The following is a 27029-nucleotide window of genomic DNA, read 5'->3' on the forward strand; positions in this document are numbered from 1 at the left end:
ATGTGATGTTCTGTAATAGCGGGGTACTTGCGTGCGTGTGTGCCGGACACGTTTTGGTGGCGTGATAGATAAACCAATCACAGTCGCAAAAAAAAAATGATATCAACCAATGACTGCCTGAACAGTCCTCCCTTGGCATGTGAGATTGTCCAATAGGAAACGCTGACTGTGTTTTTTGGATGCGGTCCGCGGATCTGCTACATGATGAACAGAGAGAGGAGCTAGAGGCACAGTTGCGTAATCGGCATCACTGGGAATCTGATTTGGACCGAGCAGGAAGCAACAGCCACTTTACAGAAGGAACACAATCACGTTAAACATGGAAAAAAAAGTGACCATTAACTTCGGTGCTGGACCTGCAAAGCTACCACAGTCTGTAAGTTGACTTTTTACTGCGCGTTGAAAACCGAAAAAGTAATGATTGTAGCCTGTAACACGAAGAGAAACCGAAATGAATTCTATGGATGCTATCTTTTCCGTAATGCAATTTGCAAAAGTGCAAAGTTTCATACAAAATATTTGATACAAAATCAAGCGTTTTATTTGATGAGAGAAGGCTAGCGAGTGCGCGGTTGCATCTCTTCGTCGTTGAAACAGCATGATAGATGTATCTTTTGTAAACTGGCCATTTGACTGTGAACAGAAACAACGTGTTAAAACATGAGGACATATCTTTTATCATGCAAGAAGAGTAGGCTGGCAGGCCTTTGATGAAACTAGATAGTTGAGTTGCATCAGCCGCTTAAACATCCATGCGGAAAATGCTCCGGTGCCAAGCGACGGTATACACCTCTAGACGGCGCTAGAACCACTGTCAAGTCGGGTAGGGCTTATCCAAAAGTTGTTAATTTATCCGGGTGGCACCGGTCTGACCTTGGTTTTTAGAATGACCTGTATTCAAGACATGTAAGGGTTTTGATTGACGTGAATGTGCTGTATTTTCAGGTGCTGTTCCAGGCGCAGAAAGAACTGCTCGACTATAATGGCAGCGGCATCAGTGTCCTGGGTGAGTCTCTCTCTCAGCCAGTGAGGCACACACTGGTTGAATCAACGTTGTTTCCACGTATTTATTATATAAATATATATATATCACACACACACAGTACCAGTCAAAAGTTTGGACACACCTACTCATTCAAAGGGTTTTCTTTATTTTTACTATTTTCTACATTGTAGAATAATAGTGAAGACATCAACACTATGAAATAACACATATGGAATCATGTAGTAACCAAAAAAGTGTTAAACAAATCAAAATATATGTTTGATATTCTTCAAAGTAGCCACCCTTTGCCTTGACAGCTTTGCACACTCTTGGCATTCTCAGGGTGTCTTAATAGCTAGCTATTTTACTGTATTTTATTCTGTCCTTGCAGAGATGAGCCATCGGTCGTCAGACTTCACCAAGATCATGAACACCACAGAAAACCTGTTACGGGAGCTACTGTGAGTATAAACACACACTCACACCATCCGACTGGTCATGAGCTTATCATTCTAGAACACCCCACATCGTTGGCTAGGCAACAGTGTATCATTCTAGAACACCCCACGTCGTTGGCTAGGCAACAGTGTATCATTCTAGAACACCCCACATCGTTGGCTAGGCAACAGTGTATCATTCTAGAACACCCCACATCGTTGGCTAGGCAACAGTGTATCATTCTAGAACACCCCACATCGTTGGCTAGGCAACAGTGTATCATTCAAGAATACCCCACATCGTTGGCTAGGCAACAGTGTATCATTCTAGAACAGTGGTTCCCAAACGTTTTATAGTCCCGTACCCCTTCAAACATTCAACCTCCAGCTGTACCCCCTTCTAGCACCAGGGTCAGCACACTCTCAAATGTTGTTTTTATTTTATTTTATTTTAGATACATTTTTATCCCATTTTCGTGGTATCCAATCGCTAGTAATTACTAAATTGTCTCATCGCTACAACTCCCGTACGGGCTCGGGAGAGACGAAGGTCGAAAGCCATGCGTCCTCCGAAGCACAACCCAACCAAGCCGCACTGCTTCTTTAACACAGCGCGCCTCCAACCCGGAAGCCAGCCGCACCAATGTGTCGGAGGAAACACCGTGCACCTGGCCCCCTCGGTTAGCGCGCACTGCGACCGGCCCGCCACAGGAGTCGCTGGAGCGCGATGAGACAAGGATATCCCTACCGGCCAAACCCTCCCTAACCCGGACGACGCTATGCCAATTGTGCGTCGCCCCACGGACCTCCCGGTCTCGGCCGGCTGCGAAGCCTGGGCGCGAACCCAGAGACTCTGGTGGCGCAGCTAGCACTGCGATGCAGTGCCCTAGACCACTGCGCCACCCGGGAGGCCCCAAAATGTTGTTTTTTAACATCATTGTAAGCCTGCCACACACACTATACATTTATTACATTTATACATTTACATTTATTACATTTATTAAACATAAGAATGAGTGTGAGTTTTTGTCACAACCCGGCTCGTGGGAAGTGACAAAGAGCTCTTATAGGACCAGGGCACAAATAATAATAATCAATAATTTTGCTCTTTATTTTACATATAAAACCTGATTTGTTAATTGAAAATGGTGAATAACTCACCACGGGTTAAAGACAAGGGTGTGCATGAAAGGATGCACATAACTCTGCAATGTTGGGTTGTATTGGAGAGAGTCTCAGTCTTAAATCATTTTTCACACACTGTGCCTGTATTTAGTTTCCATGCTAGTGAGGGCCGAGAATCCACTCCCACATAGGTATGTGGTGGCAAAGGCCATCATTGTCTTAACAGCACGATTTGCCAAGGCAGGATACTCTGATTGCAGCCCAATCCAGAAATCTGGCAGCAGCTTATGATTAAATTACATTATCACAGAACCGCTTGTTGCAATTTCGATGAGGCTCTCTTGTTCAGATATCGGTAAGTGGACTGGAGGCAGGGCATGAAAGGGATAACAAATCCAGTTGTTTGTGTCATCCGTTTTCGGGAAAGTACCTGCGTAATTGCGCACCCAACTCACTCAGGTGCTTCGCTATATCACAGTTGACGTTGTCCGTAAGGTTGAGTTCATTTGCACACAAAAAAACCATACAATGATAGAAAGACCTGTGTGTTGTCCTTGTTAATGCAGACAGAGAAGAGCTCCAACTTCTTAATCATAGCATTAATTTTGTCCCCCACATTGAATATAGTTGCATAGTCCCTGTAATCCTAGGTTCAGATCATTCAAGTGAGAAAAAACATCACCCAGAGAGGCCAGTCGTGTGAGAAACTGGGCACCATGCAAGCGGTCAGACAAGTGACAATGATGGTCAGTAAAGAAAACTTTAAGCTCGTCTCTCAATTCAAAATTCCAAAAAACGTGTCAATACTTTTCCCCTTGATAACCAGCGCACTTCTGTATGCTGTAAAAACGTTACATGGTCGCTGCCCATATCATTGCATAGTGCATAAAATACACGAGAGTTCAGGGGCCTTGCTTTAACAAAGTGAACCATTTTCACTGTAGTGTCCAAAACGTCTTTCAAGCTGTCAGGCATTCCCTGGGCAGCGAGAGCCTCTCGGTGGATACTACAGTGTACCCAAGTGGCGTTGGGAGCAACAGCTTGCGCGCGCATTACCACTCCACTATGTCTCCCTACGTTTGGCTACATACGGACCGTTAGTGGAATTCCCGCGAGAGAGTAACGGTTAATGTGATTGGATGTCAATTATTTGACAAGGCTTCCTGTATTTGACATTGTGTTGTTATTTCGCTGAACACTAGATGGTTTCATTTTATTTTTGGCGGTGAAACGAGGAGACTCAGGCGAGGAAAAAACCTCACCCAAATGTATAGCCCCGTTGGACAATATAAATGGACTGTTTGAAAATGTGAAGAAGAAACAAAATGTGACTCATATTTTGATTTGGCGTACCCATGGGGGTCCCCCAGTTTGAGAATACCCGTTCTAGAACACTCCACATTGTTGCCTAGCCAACAGTGGTGTCATTCTAGGGCCAAAAAGATTGGAGGTTTATCCACACATCTCCGTTTTGGATAGGTACATCTTTGTGTTTGTTTAGTGTGTTCCAATTTTTTTCAAGAGTGGTTACATTCTCTGGATTCTTCAGTTGCATCGAGCTGATTTCTGACGTGCTGTTCCTTCTTATCCCGATTAGTGTATTTCTGTATTGTTTTAGTGATTCACCATAGTGAAGGTGTAGGCTCAGGTTTTCTGGGTCTCTGTGTTTTTGGTTGGACAGATTCCTCAATTCCTTTTTTTTATGGATTTGCATTCTTAGGCTGTCTAGTTCAATTTGTTTTATTAGATTCTCCCTCTCTCTCGCTGTCTCTCTCTCTCTCTCGCTGTCTCTCTCTCTCGCTGTCTCTCGCTGTCTCTCTCTGTCTCTCTCTCTCTCTCTCTCTCTCTCTCTCTCTCTCTCTCTCCAGGAGTATCCCAGACAACTACAAAGTCATGTTCCTCCAGGGGGGCGGGACGGGCCAGTTTAGTGCCGTCCCCCTCAATCTGATTCGTCTAAAGGAGGACAGGTGTGCTGATTACCTAGTGACGGGCACCTGGTCGTCCAATGCTGCCAAGGAAGCTGAGAAATACGGCAAGGTCAATGTGGTTCACCCCAAACTGGACACCTACACCAGTAAGTGTGTGTGTGTGTGTGTGTGTGTGTGTGTGTGTGTGGTCTGTCTGTCTGTCTGTCTGTCTGTCTGTCTGTCTGTCTGTCTGTCTGTCTGTCTGTCTGTCTGGAGCCAGTGGTTGCTACGAGTGATAACAGGAGACACGGTGTTCTGTGTTAACAGTTTAATGTAGCAGAATGACTCCTCATGTCTCCTGTTGACACTATCTATCCGCCTCACACCATTAACCCACACTAACTACACGTGACTGATTCCCACACTAACTACACGTGACTGATTCCACACTAACTACACGTGACCGGTTACCACACTAACTACACGTGACCGATTCCCACACTAACTACACGTGACCGATTCCCACACTAACTACACGTGACCGATTCCCACACTAACTACACGTGACCGGTTACCACACTAACTACACGTGACCGATTCCCACACTAACTACACGTGACCGATTCCCACACTAACTACACGTGACTGATTCCACACTAACTACACGTGACTGAATCCCACACTAACTACACGTGACTGATTCCCACACTAACTACACGTGACTGATTCCCACACTAACTACACGTGACTGATTCCCACACTAACTACACGTGACTGATTCCCACACTAACTACACGTGACCGATTCCCACACTAACTACACGTGACCGGTTACCACACTAACTACACGTGACCGGTTACCACACTAACTACACGTGACCGGTTACCACACTAACTACACGTGACCGGTTACCACACTAACTACACGTGACTGATTCCACACTAACTACACGTGACTGATTCCCACACTAACTACACGTGACTGATTCCACACTAACTACACGTGACTGATTCCACACTAACTACACGTGACTGATTCCACACTAACTACACGTGACTGATTCCCACACTAACTACACGTGACTGGTTACCACACTAACTACACGTGACTGGTTACCACACTAACTACACGTGACTGGTTACCACACTAACTACACGTGACTGATTCCCACACTAACTACACGTGACTGATTCCCACACTAACTACACGTGACTGATTCCCACACTAACTACACGTGACTGATTCCCACACTAACTACACGTGACTGATTCCCACACTAACTACACGTGACTGATTCCCACACTAACTACACGTGACTGATTCCACACTAACTACACGTGACTGATTCCCACACTAACTACACGTGACTGATTCCACACTAAGGCCTGACAAAATTGATTTACTGTTTAACAAATTTTCCCCCCAGAAAAGTGAAGCGGGCGAGATTTTTTTTTGTTTTATAATAAAATAATCATCATAATAATTAATTAAATATGTGTATATATATATATATATACACTAACATTCAAAAGTTTGAGGTACTTAGAAATGTCCTTGTTTTTGAACAAAAAGCACTTTTTTTGTCCATTAAAATAACATCAAATTGATCAGAAATACAGTGTAGACATTGTTAATGTTGTAAATGTCTATTGTAGCTGGAAACGGCTGATTTTAAATGGAATATCTACATAGGTGTACAGAGGCCCATTATCAGCAACCATCACTCCTGTGTTCCAATGGCACGTTGTGTTAGCTAGTCCAAGTTTATCATTTTAAAAGGCTAATTGATCATTAAAAAACCCTTTTGCAATTATGTTAGCACTGCTGAAAACTGTTGTTCTGATTAAAGAAGCAATAAAACTTATTAATTTAGCTTTTCTTGTGTTTTAAGCACTCTAAAACGGCAGTTACACCGCAAACTGCATTAAAGAAAGTTGTGTTATTTTGGATGCAGTATTTGCAGCATACTGCACTTATACTGCGGTTATACTGCACTCTTGACTATAATCTTTTTTCGTCTTAACAAACTACGAAGCTACATAAACTTAACATGAACTGCCAAAAGGGCCAGATAAACAGGGTATGCTACATGCTATTACAACACGGACATGTAAACTCCCGAAGAAGCGTGTGTAAGCACATTTACATGTAGAGGTACTATTGAATATGCTATGCAATACTTTTATGGACATAGTAACAATGCACCTATAGGAAGATTGAATATACAGATGAACCCTAACAAAGTCCACGTACATAGTTAGTCACGCACCAACACCAGTTTGGAAGTCCATAGTGGTGGAGAATAGGGTCCATGGGTGAGAGGTCCAGTTGAATCCTTTTGTTGTCGGTGCAGCCAGGGGGGGTTTGTCAACTTGCTGTGTACTCCTGGGGCTGTAGTGAGAGACTAGTTTAGAACTAGGTCTAGTTCACTTGCTTTGGCAATGTTAACATATGTTTCCCATGCCAATAAATCCCCTTGAATTGAAATGACTGAAGAGTTTTCAGCGCTAGTGTGAGGGTTCTATGAGCCCAGATTAGATCTCTGATTTGCTGACCAGGTTACATGACGCATGTTATGAGAGGGTTGCCCTCAGCAACAGAGTGTTCCAGAAGCAGAGGTGTGACCGTTGAGGGGGCAGAGTGCCCTGTAAACACTAGCTCTTCTCTCTGCAGGTTAATACGTGTTTTATGGCACATTCACATACAGGATTTATCCCAGTGTTTTTTTTTTTTTTTACCAAAAAGGCTTAGACTTTTCTGTTACCGTCTACTCAAGCCCGGGACCAATGTTCCCTCGCGCGGCTCCACAGGGACCAATGTTCCCTCGCGCGGCTCCACAGGGACCAATGTTCCCTCGCGCGGCTCCACAGGGACCAATGTTCCCTCGCGCGGCTCCACAGGGACCAATGTTCCCTCGCGCGGCTCCACAGGGACCAATGTTCCCTCGCGCGGCTCCACAGGGACCAATGTTCCCTCGCGCGGCTCCACAGGGACCAATGTTCCCTCGCGCGGCTCCACAGGGACCAATGTTCCCTCGCGCGGCTCCACAGGGACTGCCGCACACAAGAAATATTAGCGCACGCAGAGAAGCACGAGATTGAACTTTACTCAACTTTCTAGAGTTTTTTTTTGTTTTTTTTGTAGGCTGAATGCATCGGATTCTATTGCATTGACAGGCACGACTCAGGCACGTACTCTACACAGACCGGTGCGCCATAACCAATCAGAGCTGCACTAGGCCTATATGCAAATAGACCATTGCCATATATGGATCTGATTCATTCACTTTGAACTGGACTGTGTTTACAGCATGAGCGGTCGTGAGTAAATGAGCTTGTTTTGAGATCAAAGCGAAAGCTACATGTAGCGATGTGTGTACATTTGTTCATATCCTTTGCTAGTTAGTGAGTTATCAGCCCAGTTATATAGATCATTTGTTGATATCCTTTGCTAGTTAGTGAGTTATTACCCCAGTTATAGATAATGTGTAGTCAGCAATGGGGGAGTGGTTGCTTCCTCGAAGAGCGCAAAACGTCTACATTTCTAGACATCTTTGAAAAGCCAGTCAGGAAAATAACTTTATTTTCTTGTCTTAAAGGGGCAGTGTTGTATTTTGAGAGAGGCTCGAATACGCTAAGTAGCCAATAGGCAGAGGGTAGCATAATTTGTCTGATTCTCTGTAATAATGGAATGGGAATAATGATGCATTTTATTTTGTAAAGGGGTTTCTTGCATCAAACAACACACAGACATTTTCAGTCACCTCCTTGTCTGAAGGACAAGTGGATAAACAGGTTAATGTCAAAAGTCTCATGGGATGTAGGCCTACATTGAACACCACACATTGTCTGCTACTGTAGGCTGAATGATAGAACAGCTATTTCCATGTTAAAATGTTATGGGATGCATTTTCTCCACAGGCCTACATTATGATCAAATAGCCACAGTAGCCTACTTGACCGCTGTTCCTTAAAAGCGGATACGGCCTCAGTGTTCACAGTAACGTCGGGCGTTGCGCTCAGCAGACCTGAAATTTGCTCAGTGATGGAAAAAAATAGTAGAGGTGACATTGGCTTGCAGTCTTGTCTCACTGGGTCATGGTTCTGGTGGACCTACTCTCACTTTGGGCCAAAGACGGGCCACTTTTCAGCCAGCATTTACATAACAATGGCTAACAGTGAACTTTAACACCTCACAAAGCAACTGTTTTGATTATACATACGTTGTTGATTCTGTTCTTCACAAGTCCTCACTGTCAGCCCTAGATTTAACCAGGTAACCTTTATTTAACCAGGTAACCTTTATTTAACCAGCAGTCATTTCAGTTGCTGTAGTAGGTGACGTGTATAGTGTTGAGTCATCCTCATTTTTTACTTCACCTTTATTTAACCAGGTAGGCCAGTTGAGAACAAGTTGTCATTTACAACTGCGACCTGGTCAAGATAAAGCAAAGCAGTGCGACAAAAACACAGAGTTACACATGGAATAAACAAACATACAGTCAATAATACAGTAGAAAAATCTGTATACAGTGTGTGCAGATGTATTAAGGAAGTAAGGCAATAAGTAGGCCAATAGTAGCGAAGTAACTACAATTTAGCAAATTAACACTGGAGTGATAGATGTGCAGATGAGGATGTGCAAGTAGAAATACTGGTGTGCAAAAGAGCAAAAAAGTAAATAAAAACAATATGGGGATGAGGTAGTTGGGTGTGCTATTTACAGATGGGCTGTGTACAGGTACAGTGATCGATTAGCTGTTCTGACAGCTGATGCTTAAAGTTAGAGAGGGAGATATAAGTCTCCAACTTCAGCGATTTTTGCAATTCGTTCCAGTCATTGGCAGCGGAGAACTGGAAGGAAAGGCGGCCAAAGGAGGTGTTGGCTTTGGGGATGACCAGTGAGATGTAGCACGCGCTCCAGCAGGTATGAGTGGGTGTTGTTATGGTGACCAGTGAGCTAAGATAAGGCGGAGCTTTACCTAGCAAAGACTTATAGACATTTTATACTTCTAACATGAGGGTGTATACACTAGTGGAACACGGGTATTAGTCGAAAAGCAGCGTTAGTGTTTGAGAGAAAGTGTTCAAGAGCAACTGAAAGGGTTTTCTACAGTTACAGAATTTTAGAAAGTTCTCTGGTGCAGTGGATAATTACACTAACACAATGCATGGTGTCCAAACCAGCTATAAAACTCAATCTGAGCCAATACTCACCAGTCGCCGTTCTAAAGCGTTACACCAAATACAATAGAGCTCGTCATTCTCTGAGAGACCGTCTGGCATGCAGGCTATGTTTCCATGTGGTTGGGCATCAGTTCAGGGCAGGCTATGTTTCCATGTGGTTGGGCATCAGTTCAGGGCAGGATATGTTTCCATGTGGTTGGGCATCAGTTCAGGGCAGGATATGTTTCCATGTGGTTGGGCATCAGTTCAGGGCAGGATATGTTTCCATGTGGTTGGGCATCAGTTCAGGGCAGGATATGTTTCCACGTGGTTGGGCATCAGTTCAGGGCAGGCTATGTTTCCACGTGGTTGGGCATCAGTTCAGGGCAGGATATGTTTCCATGTGGTTGGGCATCAGTTCAGGGCAGGATATGTTTCCACGTGGTTGGGCATCAGTTCAGGGCAGGATATGTTTCCACGTGGTTGGGCATCAGTTCAGGGCAGGATATGTTTCCATGTGGTTGGGCATCAGTTCAGGGCAGGCTATGTTTCCATGTGGTTGGGCATCAGTTCAGGGCAGGATATGTTTCCATGTGGTTGGGCATCAGTTCAGGGTAGGATATGTTTCCATGTGGTTGGGCATCAGTTCAGGGCAGGATATGTTTCCATGTGGTTGGGCATCAGTTCAGGGCAGGATATGTTTCCATGTGGTTGGGCATCAGTTCAGGGCAGGATATGTTTCCACGTGGTTGGGCATCAGTTCAGGGCAGGCTATGTTTCCACGTGGTTGGGAATCAGTTCAGGGCAGGATATGTTTCCATGTGGTTGGGCATCAGTTCAGGGCAGGATATGTTTCCACGTGGTTGGGCATCAGTTCAGGGCAGGATATGTTTCCACGTGGTTGGGCATCAGTTCAGGGCAGGATATGTTTCCACGTGGTTGGGCATCAGTTCAGGGCAGGATATGTTTCCACGTGGTTGGGAATCAGTTCAGGGCAGGTTATGTTTCCACGTGGTTGGGCATCAGTTCAGGGCAGGATATGTTTCCACGTGGTTGGGCATCAGTTCAGGGCAGGATATGTTTCCACGTGGTTGGGAATCAGTTCAGGGCAGGTTATGTTTCCACGTGGTTGGGCATCAGTTCAGGGCAGGATATGTTTCCACGTGGTTGGGCATCAGTTCAGGGCAGGATATGTTTCCACGTGGTTGGGCATCAGTTCAGGGCAGGATATGTTTTCACGTGGTTGGGCATCAGTTCAGGGCAGGCTATGTTTCCACGTGGTTGGGAATCAGTTCAGGGCAGGTTATGTTTCCACGTGGTTGGGCATCAGTTCAGGGCAGGATATGTTTCCACGTGGTTGGGCATCAGTTCAGGGCAGGATATGTTTCCACGTGGTTGGGCATCAGTTCAGGGCAGGATATGTTTCCACGTGGTTGGGCATCAGTTCAGGGCAGGTTATGTTTCCACGTGGTTGGGCATCAGTTCAGGGCAGGCTATGTTTCCACGTGGTTGGGAATCAGTTCAGGGCAGGTTATGTTTCCACGTGGTTGGGCATCAGTTCAGGGCAGGATATGTTTCCACGTGGTTGGGCATCAGTTCAGGGCAGGATATGTTTCCACGTGGTTGGGCATCAGTTCAGGGCAGGATATGTTTCCACGTGGTTGGGCATCAGTTCAGGGCAGGATATGTTTCCACGTGGTTGGGCATCAGTTCAGGGCAGGCTATGCTTCCACGTGGTTGGGCATCAGTTCAGGGCAGGCTATGTTTCCACGTGGTTGGGCATCAGTTCAGGGCAGGATATGTTTCCACGTGGTTGGGCATCAGTTCAGGGCAGGATATGTTTCCACGTGGTTGGGCATCAGTTCAGGGCAGGATATGTTTCCACGTGGTTGGGCATCAGTCCAGGGCAGGTTGTGTGTTTGGACTGTATAGTTGTCTGCATTGTTATCTTCACACTCATCAGTGTAGAATGAGCAGGTTTTGACAATGTCCTCATCTATAACTGGACGTTATCCTGATCAGTCTCAGACTAGGTAGACCCTGTGTCCTCATCCAAAACTTTATCCTGATCAGTCTCAGACTAGGTAGACCCTGTGTCCTCATCTATAACTGGACTTTATCCTGATCAGTCTCAGACTAGGTAGACCCTGTGTCCTCATCCAAAACTTTATCCTGATCAGTCTCAGACTAGGTAGACCCTGTGTCCTCATCCAAAACGTTATCCTGATCAGTCTCAGACTAGGTAGACCCTGTGTCCTCATCCAAAACTTTATCCTGATCAGTCTCAGACTAGGTAGACCCTGTGTCCTCATCCAAAACTTTATCCTGATCAGTCTCAGACTAGGTAGACCCTGTGTCCTCATCCAAAACGTTATCCTGATCAGTCTCAGACTAGGTAGACCCTGTGTCCTCATCCAAAACTTTATCCTGATCAGTCTCAGACTAGGTAGACCCTGTGTCCTCATCCAAAACTTTATCCTGATCAGTCTCAGACTAGGTAGACCCTGTGTCCTCATCCAAAACTTTATCCTGATCAGTCTCAGACTAGGTAGACCCTGTGTCCTCATCCAAAACGTTATCCTGATCAGTCTCAGACTAGCCCAGTTTGCAATGAGCACTCGGGAGGCCGGCATCCCTCCAGAGTGGTCGAGCGCCTGCCCTTTTCAAATTTTTCCACACCGATCTCGACAAACCATTTCTGTATGGACCTCGCTTTGTGCACGGGGGAATTGTCATGCTGAAACAGGAAAGGTCCTTCTCCAAACTTTTGCCACCAAGTTGGAAGCACAGAATCGTCTAGAATTTAATTGTATGCTGTAGCGTTAAGATTTCCCTTCTCTGGAACTAAGGCGCCTATCCCGAACCATGAAAAACAGCCCCAGACCATTATTCCTCCTCCACCAAACTTTACAGTTGGAACTATGCATTCGGCCAGGTAGCGTTCTCTTGGCATCTGCCAAACCCAGATTTGTCTGTTGGACTGGCAGATGGTGAAGCATGATTCATTACTCCAGAGAACACGTTTCCACTGCTCCAGAGTCCAATGGCGGTGAGCTTTACAGCACTCCAGCCGACGCTTGGCATTGCACATGGTAAGCTTAGGCTTGTGTGCGGGTGTTCGGCCATGGAAACCCAGTTCATGAAGCTCCCAACGAACAGTTATTGTGCTGACGTTGCTTCCAGAGGCAGTTAAGAACTCTGTAGTGAATGTTGCAACCGAGTACAGACAATGTATACGTGCTTCAGCTCTCGGCGCTCCCGTTCTGTGAGCTTGTGTGGCCTACCACTTCGCGGCTGAGCCGTTGTTGCTCCTAGATGTTTCCACTACAAAATAACATCAGTTGACCAGGGCAGAAATTTGATGAACTGACTTGTTGGAAAGGTGGCATCCTATGACAGTGCCATGTTGAAAGTCACTGAGTTCTACTGCCAATGTTTGTCTATGGAGATTGCATGGCTCTGCTCGATTTTATACACCTGTCAGCAACGGGTGTGGCAGAATTAGCCAAATTCACTATTTTGAAGGGATGTCCACATACTTTTGGCCATCAAAGTAACATAGTAAAGAAATCAAATAAGTGACATTGTAAATATACTAAAAATACAACAAAAACCTATAGGCATATAGCAGGGGTCTCCAACCTTTACTAGCATGAAAAAGGTAACATGTCGCAAGCTATATTTATATTTTCCCAAATTGTCAGTTTTGTACTCAATTACAATTGTTCATAGATAAAATTTGATGTTCTGAGTCCATGTCAATGCTTAAATCACATCAGAATATATGTGCCGGCCTAACAATTGTTCTGTACTGCTGCTGCTCATGTCTTGTTAAGCCAGTAGTAACTAACCAGGTGTCACGACTTCCGCCGAAGTCGGTCCCTCTCCTTGTTCGGCGGTCGACGTCACCGGTCTTCTAGCCATCGCCGATCCACCTTTCATTTTCCATTTGTTTTGTCTTGTTTTCCCACACACCTGGTTTACATTCCCTCATTACCTGTCGTGTATTTAACCCTCTGTTCCCCCCATGTCTGTGTGTGTAATTGTTTATTGTTGAGGTTGGCACGCTTCCGTCTGGTTTGCGCCGGGCTTATTTTATACCCGTGCTTTGTGGCAGCCTGTACTTGGTACTTGTGTTTTTGTACTTTGTGCTGCCACACTTGTTCATTGGGCATTTGTTTTGTGACGCGGTTGCCGTAGTAAAGGGCTTTGTCCACTCACCTCTGCTCTCCTGCGCCTGACAGCACCAGCTACACTCACCTCTTGACACCAGGGATAATGTGATTAACTGGGAGCTTTCAGGTGTCTGATGCTTGTAATACAGTTTAGGCCTTTTTTGTGGCACGCTTGTAAGACTCTGATTGTCCAAAAGGGTTCCAACAAGTCTTCTACTGTTGTTTTTCTCTGTAGTTGTCCGGTATCAGGTGACTTGTCGTGTAGTCCTGAACAGAACTACAGAGTTCATTTTCCTTCCATTCGCTCTGGAAGATGCTTCTTTGAAGATAGGATAGTCAGCCGTGTTGATGGTTTCCCAGTGGGGTGATGTTAAAGGAATTTTGATTCCTGTTTATTAACCAATTCAATTAAAACACTCTGCCCATAAATAAGAATTTGTAAGATAATTATCTGCATAAAATGGACAGATACCAGTCTTAAAATCAATCAATCAATAGCGTTTATTCTCGAGAGTACTGAATCATAGTACAATTTACATCAGGTTATATAATAAAGATGATGTCATAGGTTTTAATGTCCATCCTCCTCTCGGATACAATGGCAGTATAGTTAGCGTTCTCATTACTGTCTGCCACCTGTTCAACTATCTACAACCAACCCAAGGTCTTTCCCCTCCCTGGGTAGAGACATCATTCTAGCCTGTCTGGAGATAAACCCATTCTTTCCAAACAAGGAACACATAACATTCAACATTCAAACAAGTCAAATGTATACATATTTTAGTCATTAAACACAAAAATCCCGTAACAGGTGATGAGAGTAGCGTGATACGATGGTTTGAGCAGAGTAACAGGATGGTCCCACTTAAATTCGCATTCTAGATACTTTACTTAGGACAGCTAAGCAGTCGTACCAGTGATTGTCCGGGAGGTGAGTTTATCGTCTCTACCTCGTGTTGAGATTCAAAGTTCAAACCACTTTAAACGTACAGCTTCATGCTTTTCTGGTCTGCTGTGTTCATTTCTTAATTCGTCATTTATACAGTTTGTTTGAAAGGAGCAGTTCCGTCAAGCTGACACGCTCTCTGACCTCACTCGGAGCTCTGACCTCACTCGGAGCTCTGACCTCACTCGGAGCTCTGACCTCACTCGGAGCTCTGACCTCACTCGGAGCTCTGACCTCACTCGGAGGTGTGACTTGTCACTTGTACCTTGTTATGTAAAACAATTATCTCTTATAGTTTCTCAAATCACATCCCTCTCTTAACAAAAACACTTGCATCATTTTTCATATTACATGCACAACGCATAGTATGGAAACTCCAGCTAGTAGTGGGTATACTTTCCAAGTTACAGTATTTCCTTTGTTATATTTTTTAATGACATCACAAAATAACAAACAATATGACATTAGTATTCTATAGATCACCTCTGACCGTTCCCCACGGTCTATGTTAGAAATGTTGTTCCAGTAGTTGCTTTTGAACGTGTTAGAGTTTCGGTGGGAAAAAATATCTTGGAAACAAAGTACATTCCTTAGGTGAATATTGGAGAGGGAGACCTGAACCCCCCCTTGATTTACAGGACGTGAGGACGTTAACCACCACTAGTCCGCCCCCCCCACCCTGCGGGGGGTCTGATTGAAGTTATTCATTGCAAACCTGATCTGACCTATTTAGATTCTCGTGGTCAGTCATTGACAAAAGATTCTGACCGTGTGGTCTAATGATTCTGACCGTGTGGTCTAATGATTCTGACTGTGTGGTCTAATGATTCTGACTGTGTGGTCCTCCAGAGATCCCTGACCCCAGCAGTTGGTCGTTGACCCCTGGATCGTCCTACGTGTATTACTGCTGCAACGAGACAGTGCACGGCGTGGAGTACAACTTCATCCCCGAAACCCACGGAGCCGTCCTGGTCTCTGACATGTCATCGAACTTCCTGTCCCGACCCGTCGACGTTTCCAAGGTAAGGTTGAGCATTTCACTTGGTTCCCAAGACACAACCACGCTGCAAAGTCAAAATCGGCTACATCATTTAAAAAATAAAAAATAAACTTTATTTAACTAGGCAAGTCCGTTAAAAACAAATCTTATTTACAATGACGGCCTAGGAACAGTGGGTTAGCTGCCTTGTTCAGGGGCAGAACGACATATTTACATCATTAAAATGCATGGAAATGAGATTTGAGGTGCTGGTTTGAGGTGCTGATTATGTAGCATAATGTATGCTACGGGAAAGCTTATCAACTACTGCATGTTTTTTTGGTTAGCATTTTATTTTACCCAGAAATGACCTAAAACATTAAAGGGTAATAACCCAGTAATAACTTCCTGTGTTGGTGTTTATTCAATGTGTTATGAATAGTTTGGGCTGATCTTCGCGGGGGCTCAGAAGAACGTGGGCTGTGCTGGTGTTACTGTGGTGATCGTGAGAGAGGATCTCATTGGCCACGCTCTGACGGAGTGTCCCGTTGTCCTTAACTACCAAGTGCAGGCTCAGAACAACTCCCTGTACAATACACCAGCCTGCTTCAGGTAACACACACACCAGCCTGCTTCAGGTAACACACACCAGCCTGCTTCAGGTAACACACACACCAGCCTGCTTCAGGTAACACACACACCAGCCTGCTTCAGGTAACACACACCAGCCTGCTTCACGTAAACACACACCAGCCTGCTTCAGGTAACACACACCAGCCTGCTTCAGGTAACACACACCAGCCTGCTTCAGGTAACACACACCAGCCTGCTTCACGTAACACACACCAGCCTGCTTCAGGTAACACACACCAGCCTGCTTCAGGTAACACATACCAGCCTGCTTCAGGTAACACACACCAGCCTGCTTCAGGTAACACACACCAGCCTGCTTCACGTAACACACGCCAGCCTGCTTCACGTAACACACACCAGCCTGCTTCAGGTAACACACACCAGCCTGCTTCAGGTAACACACACCAGCCTGCTTCAGGTAACACACACCAGCCTGCTTCAGGTAACACACACCAGCCTGCTTCAGGTAACACACACCAGCCTGCTTCAGGTAACACACACCAGCCTGCTTCAGGTAACACACACCAGCCTGCTTCACATAACACACACCAGCCTGCTTCACATAACACACACCAGCCTGCTTCACGTAACACACACCAGCCTGCTTCACGTAACACACACCAGCCTGCTTCACGTAACACACACCAGCCTGCTTCACGTAACACACACCAGCCTGCTTCAGGTAACACACACACCAGCCTGCTTCAGGTAACACACACACACCAGCCTGCTTCAGGTAACACACACACCAGCCTGCTTCAGGTAACACACACACCAGCCTGCTTCAGGTAACACACACACCAGCCTGCTTCAGGTAACACACACACCAGCCTGCTTCAGGTAACACACACACCAGCCTGCTTCAGGTAACACACACACACCAGCCTGCTTCAGGTAACACACACACACCAGCCTGCTTCAGGTAACACACACACACCAGCCTGCTTCAGGTAACACACACACACCAGCCTGCTTCAGGTAACACACACACCAGCCTGCTTCAGGTAACACACACACCAGCCTGCTTCAGGTAACACACACACCAGCCTGCTTCAGGTAAGACACACACCAGCCTGCTTCAGGTAAGACACACACCAGCCTGCTTCAGGTAAGACACACACCAGCCTGCTTCAGGTAAGACACACACCAGCCTGCTTCAGGTAACACACACCAGCCTGCTTCAGGTAACACACACACCAGCCTGCTTCAGGTAACACACACACCAGCCTGCTTCAGGTAACACACACACAGTGCCTGCTTCAGGTAACACACACACCAGCCTGCTTCAGGTAACACACACACCAGCCTGCTTCAGGTAACACACACACAGTGCCTGCTTCAGGTAACACACACACAGTGCCTGCTTCAGGTAACACACAGTGCCTGCTTCACGTAAACACACACCAGCCTGCTTCAGGTAACACACACACCAGCCTGCTTCAGGTAACACACACACCAACCTGCTTCAGGTAACACACACACACCAACCTGCTTCAGGTAACACACACACCAGCCTGCTTCAGGTAACACACACACCAGCCTGCTTCAGGTAACACACACACACCAGCCTGCTTCAGGTAACACACACACCAGCCTGCTTCAGGTAACACACACACCAGCCTGCTTCAGGTAACACACACACAGTGCCTGGCTTCAGGTAACACACACACACCAACCTGCTTCAGGTAACACACACACCAGCCTGCTTCAGGTAACACACACACCAGCCTGCTTCAGGTAACACACACACAGTGCCTGGCTTCAATTACTGCAGGGTTACAGCAGGTATGGGTGTGCAGGCTTTTGTTCCAACCAAGCATTACAACCCCCCCCCCCCTCCCTCTCTCTCTCTCTCTCCCGCCTCTCTCTCTCTCTCTACCCCCCCCTCTCTCTCTCTCCCGCCTCTCTCTCTCTACCCCCCCTCTCTCTCTCTCCCGCCTCTCTATCTCTCTCTCTCCCCCCTCTCTCTCTCCCCGCCTCTCTCTCTCTCTACCCGCCTCTCTCTCTACCCGCCTCTCTCTCTCTACCCCCCCCTCTCTCTCTCTACCCCGCCTCTCTCTCTCTCTCCCCCCCCCTCTCTCTCTCTCCCCGCCTCTCTCTCTCTCCCCAAGCTCTCTCTCTCTCTACCCGCCTCTCTCTCTCTACCCGCCTCTCTCTCTCTCTACCCCCCCTCTCTCTCTACCCGCCTCTCTCTCTCTCTACCCCCCCTCTCTCTCTACCCGCCTCTCTCTCTCTCTACCCCCCCTCTCTCTCTCCCCGCCTCTCTCTCTCTCTACCCCCCCCTCTCTCTCTCTACCCCCCCTCTCTCTCTCTACCCGCCTCTCTCTCTCTACCCCCCCCTCTCTCTCTCTACCCGCCCTCTCTCTCTCCCGCCTCTCTATCTCTCTCTCTCCCACCTCTCTCTCTCTCCGCCTCTCTCTCTCTCTACCCGCCTCTCTCTCTACCCGCCTCTCTCTCTCTCTACCCCCCCCTCTCTCTCTCTACCCGCCTCTCTCTCTCTACCCCCCTCTCTCTCTCTACCCGCCTCTCTCTCTCTCTACCCGCCTCTCTCTCTCTCTACCCGCCTCTCTCTCTCTCTACCCCCCCCTCTCTCTCTCTACCCGCCTCTCTCTCTCTCCCCCCCTCTCTCTCTCTCCCCGCCTCTCTATCTCTCTCTCTCCCCGCCTCTCTCTCTCTCTCTCTCTCTCTCTCTCTCTCTCTCTCTCTCTCTCTCCCCGCCTCTCTCTCTCTCTCTCTCCCCGCCTCTCTCTCTCTCTCTCTCCCCGCCTCTCTCTCTCTCTCTCTCTCTCTCTCTCTCTCTCTCTCTCTCTCTCTCTCTCTCTCTCTCTATCTCTCTCTCTCCCCGTCTCTCTATCTCTCTCTCTCTCTCTCTCTCTCTCTACCCCCCCTCTCTCTCTCTCCCCGCCTCTCTCTCTCTCCCCGCCTCTCTCTCTCTACCCGCCTCTCTCTCTCTACCCGCCTCTCTCTCTCTCTACCCCCCCTCTCTCTCTCTACCCGCCTCTCTCTCTCTCTACCCCCCCTCTCTCTCTCTCTACCCCCCCCTCTCTCTCTCTACCCGCCTCTCTCTCTCTCTACCCCCCCCTCTCTCTCTCTACCCCCCCTCTCTCTCTCTCCCGCCTCTCTATCTCTCTCTCTCCCACCTCTCTCTCCCCGCCTCTCTCTCTCTCTACCCGCCTCTCTCTCTACCCGCCTCTCTCTCTCTCTACCCGCCTCTCGCTCTCTACCCCCCCCTCTCTCTCTCTACCCGCCTCTCTCTCTCCCCAAGCTCTCTCTCTCTCTACCCGCCTCTCTCTCTCTACCCGCCTCTCTCTCTCTCTACCCCCCCTCTCTCTCTCTACCCGCCTCTCTCTCTCTACCCCCCCTCTCTCTCTCTCCCCGCCTCTCTCTCTCTCTACCCCCCCCCTCTCTCTCTCTACCCGCCTCTCTCTCTCTCTACCCCCCCCCTCTCTCTCTCTCCCCGCCTCTCTCTCTCTCTCTCTCTCTCTCTCTCTCTCCCTTTCAATTCGATTTAAGGTCTTTATTGGCATGGGAAACATAAGTTTACATTGCCAAAGCAAGTGAAATAGATAATAAACAAAAATGAACAGTTAACATTACACTCACAAAAGTTCCAAAATAATATACATTTGAAATGTCATATTATGTCTATATACAGTGTTGTAATGATGTGCAAATGGTTAAAGTACGAAAGGGTAAATAAATAACCATAAATATGGGTTGTATTTACATTGGTGTTTGTTCTTCACTGGTTGCCCTTTTCTTGTAGCAACAGGTCACACATCTTGTGGTAAGCATTCAACACCTTGTAGAGTCCACGCCCCGACGAATTGAGGCTGTTCTGAGGGCAAAGGGGGTGGGGGTGCAACTCAATATTAGGAAGGTGTTCCTAATGTTTTGTACACTGTGTCTCTCTCTAGTATCTACATCATGAGTCTAACATGAGATGAACACAGTCCACTAGTCTAACAGGCAGCATGAGATGGTGTTCCTAATGTTTTGTACACTGTGTCTCTCTCTAGTATCTACATCATGAGTCTGGTTCTGGAGTGGATAAAGAACAACGGAGGTGTTGACGCCATGGAAACGCTCAACCAGAAGAAGTCCAGTATGATCTATGATATCATCAACTCCTCCAACCACTTCTACACGTTAGTATCCTTTCAGGGGGAGAGGAAGGGAGGGAGGGAGGGAGGGAGGAAGGGAGGGGGAGGAAGGAAGGAAGGGAGGGAGGGAGGAAGGGAGAGGGAGGAAGGGAGAGAGAGAGAGGGAGGTGGAGGAAGGGAGGGAGAGGGAGGAAGGGAGGGGGAGGAAGGGAGGTGGAGGAAGGGAGGGAGAGGGAGAAAGGGAGGGGGAGGAAGGGGGGGAGAGGTAGAAAGTGAGGGAGGAAGGGAGAGGGAGAGGTAGAAAGTGAGGGAGGAAGGGAGAGGGAGGAAGGAAGGGAGAGAGAGAGAGGGAGGGGGAGGGAGGGAGGGAGGGAGGGAGGGAGGGAGGGAGGGAGGGAGGGAGGGAGGGAGGGAGGGAGGGAGGGAGGAAGGAAGGAAGGAAGGGAGGGAGAGGGAGGAAGGGAGGGGGAGGGAGGAAGGAAGGGAGAGAGAGAGAGAGGGGGGAGGGAGAGGGAGGAAGGGAGGGAGGGAGAGGGAGGGCGGAAGGGAGGGGGAGGGAGGGGGAGGAAGGAAGGAAGGGAGGGAGAGAGAGAGGGGGAGGGAGGGAGGAAGGGAGGGAGGGGGAGGAAGGGAGGGAGGGAGGGAGGAAGGAAGGGAGAGAGGGAGGGGGAGGGAGGAAGGAAGGGAGAGAGAGAGAGAGGGGGGAGGGAGAGGGAGGAAGGGAGGGAGGGCGGAAGGGAGGGAGAGATTCTGAACAGAAAATAACATTCAGTAGGAATAGGCTCAATCCTGTTTCCATGGTAACTGCCGTGTATTGGGAAGTGTTACAAGGTGTTCGGTTTACAAGATGGAGTTTGTAAAATGTATACCTGTGTAACATGTTGTGAGCATGCCTGTCTCCATGGTAACTGGTGTGTGTTACGTGGTCAGGTGTCCGGTGGACGTGGCGTGTCGTAGTCGTATGAACGTTCCGTTCCGCGTGGGGAAGAAACAGGGTGACGAAACTCTGGAGAAGGAGTTCCTGGACGGAGCCTCCAAACTGGGGATGATCTCACTGAAGGGACACAGGTACACACACACACACACACACACACACACACACACACACACACACACACACACACACACACACACACACACACACACACACACAGTGTATATGTGTGACTGGTGGGTAAGAGGGGTCTTCCGTCTGTGTCTCTGCTCAAGGTGTGTTTGTGTAATTTAATAACCATGTAACCAGCGGTGGAAAAAAATACCCAATTGTCATACTTGAGTAAAAGTAAAGATACCTTAATAGAAAATGACTCAAGTAAAAGTGAAAGTCACCCGGTAAAATACTACTTGAGTAAAAGTCTAAAAGTATTTGGTTTTAAATATACTTCAGTATCAAAAGTAAAAGTAATCGCTAACATATACTCTAAAGTAAAAGTGTAAACCATTTCAAATTCCTTATATGAAGCAAACCAGACGGCAACATAAAACAATGACGGCTAGCCAGGGTCACGCTCCAACAACAGTCATGTGCCGCCCTATGGAACTCCCAGTCACGGCTGGTTGTGACAGCCTGAGATCGAACCCGGGTCTGTAGTGACGCCTCAACACTGCGATGCAGTGCCTTAGACCGCTGAACCAGGGTGTCTGTAGTGACGCCTCTAGCACTGAGATGCAGTGCCTTAGACCGCTGAACCAGGGTGTCTGTAGTGACGCCTCTAGCACTGAGATGCAGTGCCTTAGACCGCTGAACCAGGGTCTGTAGTGACTCCTCTAGCACTGAGATGCAGTGCCTTAGACCGCTGAACCAGGGTCTGTAGTGACTCCTCTAGCACTGAGATGCAGTGTCTTAGACCGCTGAACCAGGGTCTGTAGTGACTCCTCCAGCACTGAGATGCAGTGCCTTAGACCGCTGAACCAGGGTCTGTAGTGACTCCTCCAGCACTGAGATGCAGTGCCTTAGACCGCTGAACCAGGGTGTCTGTAGTGACGCCTCTAGCACTGAGATGCAGTGCCTTAGACCGCTGAACCAGGGTCTGTAGTGAATCCTCTAGCACTGAGATGCAGTGTCTTAGACCGCTGAACCAGGGTGTCTGTAGTGAAGCCTCTAGCACTGAGATGCAGTGCCTTAGACCGCTGAACCAGGGTCTGTAGTGACTCCTCCAGCACTGAGATGCAGTGCCTTAGACCGCTGAACCAGGGTGTCTGTAGTGACTCCTCTAGCACTGAGATGCAGTGCCTTAGACCGCTGAACCAGGGTCTGTAGTGACTCCTCCAGCACTGAGATGCAGTGGCTTAGACTGCTGAACCAGGGTCTGTAGTGACTCCTCTAGCACTGAGATGCAGTGCCTTAGACCGCTGAACCAGGGTCTGTAGTGACTCCTCCAGCACTGAGATGCAGTGCCTTAGACCGCTGAACCAGGGTCTGTAGTGACTCCTCTAGCACTGAGATGCAGTGCCTTAGACCACTGAACCAGGGTCTGTAGTGACTCCTCCAGCACTGAGATGCAGTGCCTTAGACCGCTGAACCAGGGTCTGTAGTGACTCCTCTAGCACTGAGATGCAGTGCCTTAGACCGCTGAACCAGGGTCTGTAGTGACTCCTCTAGCACTGAGATGCAGTGCCTTAGACCGCTGAACCAGGGTCTGTAGTGACTCCTCTAGCACTGAGATGCAGTGCCTTAGACCGCTGAACCAGGGTCTGTAGTGACGCCTCGACACTGCAATGCAGTGCCTTAGACCGCTGAACCAGGGTCTGTAGTGACGCCTCGACACTGCAATGCAGTGCCTTAGACCGCTGAACCAGGGTGTCTGTAGTGACTCCTCTAGCACTGAGATGCAGTGCCTTAGACCGCTGAACCAGGGTGTCTGTAGTGACGTCTCTAGCACTGAGATGCAGTGTCTTAGACCGCTGAACCAGGGTCTGTAGTGACTCCTCTAGCACTGAGATGCAGTGCCTTAGACCGCTGAACCAGGGTCTGTAGTGACTCCTCTAGCACTGAGATGCAGTGTCTTAGACCTCTGAACCAGGGTCTGTAGTGACTCCTCTAGCACTGAGATGCAGTGTCTTAGACCGCTGAACCAGGGTCTGTAGTGACTCCTAGAGCACTGAGATGCAGTGCCTTAGACCGCTGAACCAGGGTCTGTAGTGACTCCTCTAGCACTGAGATGCAGTGTCTTAGACCGCTGAACCAGGGTCTGTAGTGACTCCTCAACACTGAGATGCAGTGCCTTAGACCACTGAACCAGGGTCTGTAGTGACGCCTCAACACTGCGATGCAGTGCCTTAGACCGCTGAACCAGGGTCTGTAGTGACTCCTCTAGCACTGAGATGCAGTGTCTTAGACCGCTGAACCAGGGTCTGTAGTGACTCCTCTAGCACTGAGATGCAGTGTCTTAGACCGCTGAACCAGGGTCTGTAGTGACTCCTCTAGCACTGAGATGCAGTGCCTTAGACCGCTGAACCAGGGTCTGTAGTGACTCCTCTAGCACTGAGATGCAGTGCCTTAGACCGCTGAACCAGGGTCTGTAGTGACTCCTCTAGCACTGAGATGCAGTGCCTTAGACCGCTGAACCAGGGTCTATAGTGACTCCTCTAGCACTGAGATGCAGTGCCTTAGACCGCTGAACCAGGGTCTGTAGTGACTCCTCAACACTGAGATGCAGTGTCTTAGACCGCTGAAGCAGGGTCTGTAGTGACTCCTCTAGCACTGAGATGCAGTGCCTTAGACCGCTGAACCAGGGTCTGTAGTGACTCCTCAACACTGAGATGCAGTGCCTTAGACCGCTGAACCAGGGTCTGTAGTGACGCCTCGACACTGCGATGCAGTGCCTTAGACCGCTGAACCAGGGTCTGTAGTGACGCCTCGACACTGCAATGCAGTGCCTTAGACCGCTGCGCCACCCGGGAAGCTGCTGTTGGCTTTGATTGGCGGGTCCTTTTAAAGGGAACTTCTCTGATTTTTCTCTAAATGTCCTTTCACAAAGTTTCCTAAAGTAGACTGTCTGGACTCTCTGTAGTAATAATCCAACGCTCTTGACATGATGTCATCTTGTAAAGGGCCTGTTTTCACTCGCTTCGGCTGCATTACTGATCTCATTACGGCGTCGTCTCTTTAAAGAATGGGGACCTCCCCTTTTTAGACCCTGAACAGGTCTGTCTGTCTCTCTGTCGGTCTCTGTCTGTGAGAGGAATACGTCTGTCTGTCTGTCTGTCTGTCTGTCTGTCTGTCTGTCTGTGAGAGGAATATGTCTGTGAGAGGAATATGTCTGTCTGTCTGTCTGTCTGTCTGTCTGTGAGAGGAATACGTCTGTCTGTATCTGTCTGTCTGTCTGTGAGAGGAATACGTCTGTCTGTATCTGTCTGTCTGTGAGTGTAATACGTCTCTGTATCGATCTGTCTCTATTTGCTCATGGTGTTTGTGTCTCCCCCTACAGGTCAGTGGGAGGAATACGTCTCTGTATCGATCTGTCTCTATTTGCTCATGGTGTTTGTGTCTCCCCCTACAGGTCAGTGGGAGGAATACGTCTCTGTATCGATCTGTCTCTATTTGCTCATGGTGTTTGTGTCTCCCCCTACAGGTCAGTGGGAGGAATACGTGCGTCTCTCTACAACGCTGTGACAGTGGAAGATGCTCAGGTTCTGGCCAATTACATGAAGGAGTTCCTTAAGGAGCACCAATAGGAGAAGGCCATACAGCATGCTGGACCAATCAGAGCAGGCTATGCTGCTGGATCTGTGGGACCAGGGTTCATTCAGTAAGGTGAAACATTCACAACGTAACAGATGGAGATGCACTGAATAGAGCTGACAGCCAATCATATTGTACCTGACAGCCAATCATATTGTACCTGACAGCCAATTTATATTGTACCTGACAGCCAATCATATTGTACCTGACAGCCAATCATATTGTACCTGACAGCCAATCATATTGTACCTGACAGCCAATTTATATTGTACCTGACAGCCAATCATATTGTACCTGACAGCCAATTTATATTGTACCTGACAGCCAATCATATTGTACCTGACAGCCAATTTATATTGTACCTGACAGCCAATTTATATTGTACCTGACAGCCAATCATATTGTACCTGACAGCCAATCATATTGTACCTGACAGCCAATCATATTGTACCTGACAGCCAATCATATTGTACCTGACAGCCAATCATATTGTACCTGACAGCCAATCAAATCAAATTATATTAGTTACGTAGACCTTAACCAACAATGCCGTTTTAAAATATATGGATAAGAATAAGAGATAATGGTAAGTAATTAAAGAGCTGCAGTGTATATGATGTATATGATACATTTCTATCTGACTGTTTTGTAATGTTGAACTTTCCTGAACATGACCCCAGACTGACCCCAGACCACATGCTGACCCCAGACCAGCTCAACGCACTGACCCCAGACCAGCTCACTGACCCCAGACCAGCTCACTGACCCCAGACCAACTCACTGACCCCAGACCAGCTCACTGACCCCAGACCAGCTCACTGACCCCAGACCAACACACTGACCCCAGACCAATCTCTCCAGACTTTTTAACTCTGTGTGTTACTAGTAGTAGAATCCATGGGTCCAGGGTGCTGTTTGGGTCAGACACCATAGAGGATATAGCTGTGGTGAGGTGCACTTTTTACCAGAGTGTTGGAAAGTCAGTGTTACAAATGCCTTAACCACTTTGATATTGTCTCTCTTGTCGCGTGTTAACTCTAGCTGTATCAAGTTCGTGGATTTACTGACGATCAGTGCATTTATTTACACAGATAAATGTTGAATCTGTTTCTGTCTAAAGTGTTATTGACATTCCATTAAAAACGAACTCTTTAACTTGCATGTTATTCCTGCCTTCTTTTATGTTGTACTATATGAGATACTGGCCACTAGGTGGCGCCACTGACACACGGATGAATCCACGTTACTGAACAGGCCACTAGGTGGCGCCACTGACACAGGGATGAATCCATGTTACTGAACAGGCCACTAGGTGGCGCCACTGACACAGGGATGAATCCATGTTACTGAACAGGCCACTAGGTGGCGCCACTGACACACGGATGAATCTACGTTACTGAAGAGGCCACTAGGTGGCGCCACTGACACAGGGATGAATCCATGTTACTGAAGAGGCCACCAGGTGGAGCCACTGACACACGGATGAATCCACGTTACTGAAGAGGCCACTAGGTGGAGCCACTGACACACGGATGAATCCACGTTACTGAACAGGCCACTAGGTGGCGCCACTGACACAGGGATGAATCCATGTTACTGAAGAGGCCACTAGGTGGAGCCACTGACACAGGGATGAATCCATGTTACTGAAGAGGCCACTAGGTGGAGCCACTGACACACGGATGAATCCACGTTACTGAAGAGGCCACTAGGTGGAGCCACTGACACACGGATGAATCCACGTTACTGAACAGGCCACTAGGTGGCGCCACTGACACAGGGATGAATCCATGTTACTGAAGAGGCCACTAGGTGGAGCCACTGACACAGGGATGAATCCATGTTACTGAACAGGCCACTAGGTGGCGCCACTGACACAGGGATGAATCC

General features: G+C 47.8%; 1 protein-coding gene across 1 annotated transcript; it reads left to right on the top strand.

Moving 5' to 3' along the window:
- The first annotated feature begins 200 nt into the window (after positions 1 to 200).
- On the top strand, positions 201 to 26298 carry psat1 (phosphoserine aminotransferase 1). Its single transcript, XM_038982117.1, has 9 exons — positions 201 to 376; positions 946 to 1006; positions 1377 to 1446; positions 4416 to 4621; positions 15590 to 15762; positions 16162 to 16331; positions 20372 to 20500; positions 21386 to 21523; positions 25030 to 26298. Exons 1-9 carry the CDS (start codon positions 320 to 322, stop codon positions 25130 to 25132), a joined length of 1107 nt encoding a protein of 368 aa, XP_038838045.1. The 5' UTR covers positions 201 to 319; the 3' UTR covers positions 25133 to 26298.
- Positions 26299 to 27029: the final 731 nt, after the last annotated feature.

The sequence above is a fragment of the Salvelinus namaycush genome, unplaced genomic scaffold (genome assembly GCF_016432855.1).
Source record: "Salvelinus namaycush isolate Seneca unplaced genomic scaffold, SaNama_1.0 Scaffold103, whole genome shotgun sequence".
NCBI lineage: Eukaryota > Metazoa > Chordata > Actinopteri > Salmoniformes > Salmonidae > Salvelinus > Salvelinus namaycush.